The sequence below is a fragment of the Sinocyclocheilus grahami genome, unplaced genomic scaffold, assembly GCF_001515645.1.
Source record: "Sinocyclocheilus grahami isolate Dianchi unplaced genomic scaffold, SAMN03320097.WGS_v1.1 scaffold895.1, whole genome shotgun sequence".
Classification (NCBI taxonomy): Eukaryota; Metazoa; Chordata; class Actinopteri; order Cypriniformes; family Cyprinidae; genus Sinocyclocheilus; species Sinocyclocheilus grahami.
This window is the reverse complement of record NW_015506074.1, coordinates 230,176-238,487: the sequence shown is the minus strand read 5'-3', so window position 1 is coordinate 238,487 and position 8,312 is coordinate 230,176. Positions and strand designations below refer to the sequence as shown.

The following is an 8,312-nucleotide window of genomic DNA, read 5'->3' as shown; positions in this document are numbered from 1 at the left end:
CACACACACACACACACACACACACACACACACACACACACACACACACACACACACACACACACACACACACACAGTCATTCAGAAGAGTCAAAAACTGCCTTCAAATTCTATTTCAATCTAAAGATATTTATATTTAGTCACAGAGCAAGCACATAGCAACAGCCTAGCAACCACCAGGTAACAACTCAAAGCATCCTAGCAACCACATAACAACATTCTAAAATGCAGAGTCTGACAATTCTATTGAAAATGCTTCTATTTTGCATTGTTTGATAATAATAATAATAATAATAATAATAATGTAATTTAATAAAGTTATAAATTATATGATCAGAATAACATTTTGGAAGAAAAGCTGTATTGAAATTTGTAGTCTCACATGATCAGTGTTATTTATTTAGGCTACTTACATTTAATTTATATATAAAATATTTCTTCATTTTATGTCCTAACTTTTATTTATAAAATATTTATACATAGAAGAAAAAATGTACATGTATTTTATTTATATATAAAGAATTCATTCGTAATCTGTCTTTTATATAAAAAGTTATATATAAAATAAAATTAACGTTTTTTTATTTTTATTAAAATATTTTTCTTCATTTTGTCATAACCTTTCTTTCATATATAAAACATGTATAAATAAAATAAAAAGTTTAAATATTTTATTATATGTAAAATGTATCTAAAGATTTATATATTTATTTATATATAAAATATTTCTCTTTCATCACAGTCACAGCTTATATAAAGTATTTATATTAGTGCTGTCAAGTGATTAATCGCATCCAAAATAAACGTTTTTGTTTACATAATATATGTGTGTGTGCTGTGTTTATTTATTATGTATATATAAAAGCACACACATACAGTATATATTTTGTATATATTCATATAATTTATATTATATATAAATATATTTAATATATAAACATAACATATTTTTCTTAAATATATACATGCATGTGTGTGTATTTATATATGCATAATAAATATACACAGTATACGCACATATATTATGTAAACAAAAACTTTTATTTGGGATACGATTAATCGCGATTAATCGTGTGACAGCACTAATATATACAAAAAATAAAAATTATAAAATAATACATTATTTATATATAAAATTATGTCTTATTTATTTATATATAAAAGTAGTTATAAGCTTTCTTGTATATAAAAATAATTCTTATTTGCTTTATTAATATGTATAGATGAAAATATTTATATTTTATTCCTATATTTCCTCTTCGTTTTATGTCATAACTTTGTCCTAAATTCTTCAAAGTTCTTCAGCTTTATTTCCAGGTTTAAACAAACGACCTCACTGTACATTATTATGAGTATGACTAAATAAAGCACGCTAGTGAATTCAACGATATCTTTATCGCATGACTGAGTCTCTTCCATTTGGACTTCTGCTCTCTCCAAGTGCCAACACCTCGGCAAATCCGGATCTGTCAGATCGGGGTGTTTCAAAAGCCTCCCTGAAAACAGTTTAGTGTTCTGACACTTTCCCACAGCTCTTCTCCGTGACCAATCGGCGCATTCAGAGCGACCGCACACATGCGACCCCGCCGCTGACCCGGGATCGGCTGAGCCGCGGGTGTGAGTCGCTAATCGGAATCGCTTCTCCGGCCTTTTTGTTCTCGCTAATGAAAAGCGGAGCTCTAGAAGCCGGCCTCCCCTCCCCATCCGCCCATTCTGTCCACTTCAGGCCCCCGTAGACATGAGGCCCTCAATAGAAATGACTTTTATAGACTTTTTTCCAGCTCATCTCCCCGTACAGAGAATGAGACGTGTCCATCTCTTGAAAGGAAACACTGAGAGCAGAAGATAATGTGATATGCATCATTTGCTGCGGGCGTGTGGGTGGGGCTGAGGGTCAGCTGACCCTTTAACAGGGCGTTTAAGTGGAAACTATTTAGACTCAATAGCGAGCAGAGAGCATGACTAACCTGCTTACTCACGCCGCTGACGGTGGCCGCTCTGGCGATTTGTCCAACACATTAAAAAGGCATCGCTGAATGTGTTCAGAGCACCTGAGAGTTTTATTCATTAATTTAGGCCTGTGTGTGTGTGTGTTTTAAAGTTCATTCCGTTTTCTAATGCAGACATGGCTCTGATGAATCATGGAAAGTCAGATTGTTGCTATCCTGAAAAGTATAGCGAAATTGCAATGTGACGCATTTAAATAATCACATAAATGACATAATGAATATTTAGCCCCAAATTGACAAATTTATACCCTCGGCAGGGATCAATGCTGTAAATTCGCTATTATAAATAAATAAATACAAAAAACTCAACCAAAAACATAATAACAGAGGTCATGTTTCTCTATTTTTGGATATATTTTTTTTACCCTTAGGATAAATCTTTTATAAAAAAAAAATAAATAAATAAAAATAAAAAATAAAATAAAATAAAATAAAATAAAATAAAATAAAATAAAATAAAATAAAATAAAATAAAATAAAATAAAATAAAATAAAATTCCTATTAAAATATAAAAATAAACAAAGGTTTACCTTTTTTGAATATATATTTATACCCTTAGGATAAATCCTATACATTTCATATAAATAGAATAAAATAAAACAAAATTAAATTAAACTAAATATTGAATAAAAATACCCTTAGAACAGCTAAATTCTAAAATTCCTTATAAAACATATAAAAATAAATAAATAAATAAATACAAAAAAACCAAACAACCACAAATATTATAACGGAGGCCATGTTTCACTTTAAAAAAAAAAAAGTTAGGATAAATAACTTTCCTATAAATAAAATAAAGTAAAATAATTCATTAAAATGAACATACCTTTAGAAGTGCTAAATCCGACACATTCCTGATCTAAGTGAATGAATGAATAAATACAAACAACAACAAAACAACAAAACAATTCTTCCATATTTTTGGAACATATTTATATTAATAAATCCTATACATTTACTATAAATAAAATAAAATAAAACACCATTAGAAGGGCTAAATCCTATACATTCCCTCAAAATATACAAATAAATAAATAAACACATTTAAAAGTATTTATTTAAATTAAATAAAAAATTCTATATTTTACAAATATTATCCCCTTAGCAAGTAAGATAATGTTACATGATAACATATTACATGATAAATCCTATACATTCCCTATAAATACATACATACATACATACAGTCCATAAATAAAAGAAACCCTGTCTCCTCTCATCGTGATGTGTGTGTCCTGCAGAGGGCGTGGGGTCTGTGCTGTGGAGTCCAGCGCTGAGCTCCAGGTCTCAGCCGGGAATCCTGCGGCGGGCTGTGTTTTCTGAGGAACAGAGACGAGAGCTGGAGAGAACCTTCCGCAAGCAGAAATACATCAGCAAGACCGAGCGCAACCGACTGGCCACCGACCTCTGTCTGAAAGAGACGCAGGTCAGACCACAGAAACACACGCTCAACTTGTGCTGCGTCATCATTTTGTGGAAACCGTGATACACTATGTGATAAAAGCTTGGCGTAAGTCATTTTTTAAAAGAAGTTAATACTTTCATTAATCAAGGATGCATTCAATTGATCAAAAGTGACAGTAAAGATATTTCTATTTGAGACTTCTATTTAAAATAAATGCTGTTCTTTTCAACTTTCTATTCATCTGTGAATCCTAAAAAATAAAATGTATTACGGTTTCCACGAAAATATTAAGCAGCACAACTGTCTTCAACATTGATAATAATCAGAAATGTTTCTCGAGCAGCAGATCAGCATATTATACTGATTTCTGAAGATCATGTGACACTGAAGACTGGAGGAATGATGCTGAAAATACAGCTGCACATCACAGAAATACATTACAGTTTAACACATATTCACATAGAAAACAGTTATTTTAAATTGTACAAATATTTCAAAATTTTACTGTATTTTCAATCAAATAAATGCTGACCACTGAATGGTTTAGTGTAAACGGGAATGTATAATTAACTAATCATCTTTTACTCTCATGACATCATAATTGAAAGTTTAAAGTCCTTAAGTTTTCTAATTCCAATTTTTAGCCAGAAACTCATAACTCTGGTAATCCCGACATGACGTAAATATAGTTATGAAAGAGCAAAATCGGAGCACTTAAATGTTCCTGTAGGCCTTCAGGAGGAGATGCGTGAGGGAAAAGATTAAAGATGAAACAAACAGCAAGAGAAAGAAAGAAAATAAAATAAAATAAAATAAAATAAAATAAAATAAAATAAAATAAAATAAAATTCCTATTAAAATATAAAAATAAACAAAGGTTTACCTTTTTTGAATATATATTTATACCCTTAGGATAAATCCTATACATTTCATATAAATAGAATAAAATAAAACAAAATTAAATAAAACAAAATATTGAATAAAAATACCCTTAGAACAGCTAAATTCTAAAATTCCTTATAAAACATATAAAAATAAATAAATAAATAAATACAAAAAAAACCAAACAACCACAAATATTATAACGGAGGCCATGTTTCACTTTAAAAAAAAAAAAGTTAGGATAAATAACTTTCCTATAAATAAAATAAAGTAAAATAATTCATTAAAATGAACATACCTTTAGAAGTGCTAAATCCGACACATTCCTGATCTAAGTGAATGAATGAATAAATACAAACAACAACAAAACAACAAAACAATTCTTCCATATTTTTGGAACATATTTATATTAATAAATCCTATACATTTACTATAAATAAAATAAAATAAAACACCATTAGAAGGGCTAAATCCTATACATTCCCTCAAAATATACAAATAAATAAATAAACACATTTAAAAGTATTTATTTAAATTAAATAAAAAATTCTATATTTTACAAATATTATCCCCTTAGCAAGTAAGATAATGTTACATGATAACATATTACATGATAAATCCTATACATTCCCTATAAATACATACATACATACATACAGTCCATAAATAAAAGAAACCCTGTCTCCTCTCATCGTGATGTGTGTGTCCTGCAGAGGGCGTGGGGTCTGTGCTGTGGAGTCCAGCGCTGAGCTCCAGGTCTCAGCCGGGAATCCTGCGGCGGGCTGTGTTTTCTGAGGAACAGAGACGAGAGCTGGAGAGAACCTTCCGCAAGCAGAAATACATCAGCAAGACCGAGCGCAACCGACTGGCCACCGACCTCTGTCTGAAAGAGACGCAGGTCAGACCACAGAAACACACGCTCAACTTGTGCTGCGTCATCATTTTGTGGAAACCGTGATACACTATGTGATAAAAGCTTGGCGTAAGTCATTTTTTAAAAGAAGTTAATACTTTCATTAATCAAGGATGCATTCAATTGATCAAAAGTGACAGTAAAGATATTTCTATTTGAGACTTCTATTTAAAATAAATGCTGTTCTTTTCAACTTTCTATTCATCTGTGAATCCTAAAAAATAAAATGTATTACGGTTTCCACGAAAATATTAAGCAGCACAACTGTCTTCAACATTGATAATAATCAGAAATGTTTCTCGAGCAGCAGATCAGCATATTATACTGATTTCTGAAGATCATGTGACACTGAAGACTGGAGGAATGATGCTGAAAATACAGCTGCGCATCACAGAAATACATTACAGTTTACAGTATTTTAGGAAAAACAAATACTGATATTGTTACATGCATGCCTTGTTTTCTGTTCTCTCCATTGTGACCTAGTTTTCCTGAGTTGCCTGATTATGTCATTCAGTTCACCTGTTGTCTATTAATCATCTCATTAGTTCCCTTTGTTTGGTTCATGCTTATAAGTCCTCAGTTCTCCCTTAGTCTTTGTCCGTTCTCCATCTATGTTAAGTTGGTTTCCGTGCCTGTTCTCCTGGATTTATCTGATTAAAAGACTTCTCGTTGATCTCCTTCGTCCTCGTGGAGTTTGTATCCCCAACGTGTGACAGAAGAACGGACCGACTACAGTTTTTTTTGTGGCGTTTTGTTCCCTTTTTCCCCACTCTTCTGTCACCATGGACATTCCTGCTGTGGCCCTGCTATGCCTGGAGCAGGGTGACTGTCCGCTGGAAGACCACACATGGGACTTTTTGCATCTCGCGTGCCTGACTCATTACCCTGATCGCTCGCTCTGTGTTTTTTACTACGGCAGCCTGAGCGAGCAGTCGAAGGCACACATTCCAGCAGTTTTGCCGTATTTGTGGAGTGGGTGCTGGAGAATAATGGACTGCATTTCTCCTTGGCTCCTCCCACCCTCCACTCCCTCTTGGACTCTTTTGGACTTTTTGTTTCTGCCTTTCTCCTGTTCCACGCCCTCCTCAGTTGGACTTTGTTACGGCGCAGGGACGCGCCTTCCCGGGAGGGGGCGCACTGTTACATGTATGCCTTGTTTTCTGTTCTCTCCATTGTGACCTAGTTTTCCTGAGTTGCCTGATTATGTCATTCAGTTCACCCGTTGTCTGTTAATCATCTCATTAGTTCCCTTTGTTTGGTTCATGCCTATAAGTCCTCAGTTCTCCATTAGTCTTCGTCTGTTCTCGGTCAATGTTAAGTTGGTTTCCGTGCCTGTTCTCCTGGATTTATCTGATTAAAAGATTTTTCGTTTATCTTCTTCGTCCTCATGCAGTTTGTATCACCAATGCATGACAGATATAGAATTTTGGGGGGGATTTTTTCCCCTCCCAACAACAGGCATCTGGAAAAAGTGTTGTGTTTTGAAAAATGTGCATTTTGATCTTTGGTTGTGAATTAAGTGGCTAGAGTTTTGAAAAATGACATGAAGATTCTGTTATTAGTGCAAAGTTTGGTTCATGCCTATAAGTCCTCAGTTCTCCATTAGTCTTCGTCTGTTCTCGGTCAATGTTAAGTTGGTTTCCGTGCCTGTTCTCCTGGATTTATCTGATTAAAAGATTTTTCGTTTATCTTCTTCGTCCTCATGCAGTTTGTATCACCAATGCATGACAGATATAGAATTTTGGGGGGGATTTTTTCCCCTCCCAACAACAGGCATCTGGAAAAAGTGTTGTGTTTTGAAAAATGTGCATTTTGATCTTTGGTTGTGAAGATGCTGAAAATACAGCTGCGAAATGACATGAAGATTCTGTTATTAGTGCAAAAATGATTGTAAACAACGAAGCTAAATGCGAACAACAGACCTCTATATTTACGGTTTGATGTCAAACCTGGGTTTTCACACTCTGTAAGTCGATCCAGTTTGCTGAATGCGGTACATGTGTCCCGCAGGTGAAGATCTGGTTCCAGAACCGCAGGATGAAGTGGAGGAACTCCAGAGAGAAGGAGAGCACATACACACGACCGCTGATGGCTCCAGAGCATCAGTCGCTCCAATCTGAACCGGCGGACAAAACACACACGCCAGCGCAGACCAAACACACTCACACTCACTCACCGGTGCACAGCACAAACGCTGAGACCAGATGACAAATCAGAGGAGAGAACAGACTCTTGATGCGAAACAGCTGGAAAAGATTTCTACGCAAAAACTGCAAATATCTAGGAATTTTACAGTTGTGATTTATAGGCCCGGAAATGTCTTTAAAAGTGATGGGAAAGTCTGAACTTTTGGGAAAACTTTACAATACGTTTCTATTTGTTAACATGAACTAACAATGAAAATCGTAGTTAATGTTAATTTCAACATTATGAGATACTACATCATAATTATGACAAAAAAATCATAAATATCAGAAATTAAGTCATAACTATGAAATATACCCCCGTTTCACATACAAGGCTTAAGCTAGTCCCAGACTAAAATGCATGTTTGAGCTGTCTCAACTGAGAATACCTTGCTCTGACATATCTTAAAATATGTCAGTGTCATTGTTCTGTCTCAAGATGCACACCTGTAATGTTTTCTTCTAAGGCATTTTTGTAAAAGTTGCTTAAATATCTTAATTTAACTAAAGTCTAGTCCTGGCTTAAGCTTTTGTGAAACCGGGCCTAAAAGTCCAAATTATGAGATACGAAGCTATAACTGTGACATAAAAAGTAAAAATATGAGATACTAAGTCATAATTATGATATTAAAAGTCTAGATTATGAGACACTAAATCATAATTTTGAAATTAAAAGTCTAAATCATGAGAAGCTGAATCATAATTATGACAAAAGTGAAAAATATGAGATACTAAGTCATAATTATGAAATGTAAAAGTCTAGAGTATGAGACACTAAATCATAATTTTGAAATTAAAAGTCTAAATCATGAGAAGCTGAATCATAATTATGACAAAAGTGAAAAATATGAGATACTAAGTCATAATTATGAAATGTAAAGCGAAATGACATGAAGATTCTGTTATTAGTGCA

General features: G+C 33.5%; 1 protein-coding gene across 1 annotated transcript in view; it reads left to right on the top strand.

Moving 5' to 3' along the window:
• LOC107563891 (homeobox protein DBX2-like) overlaps positions 1-7,518 on the top strand; it is a 9,593-nt gene extending 2,075 nt beyond the window's left edge. Inside the window, exons 3-4 of the mRNA XM_016248857.1 lie at positions 3,252-3,436; positions 7,224-7,518. Coding sequence (XP_016104343.1) covers positions 3,252-3,436; positions 7,224-7,421 — 383 coding nt within the window. The 3' untranslated portion in view covers positions 7,422-7,518. The remainder of the gene's footprint in view (positions 1-3,251; positions 3,437-7,223) is intronic.
• The last annotated feature ends 794 nt before the right edge of the window (positions 7,519-8,312 follow it).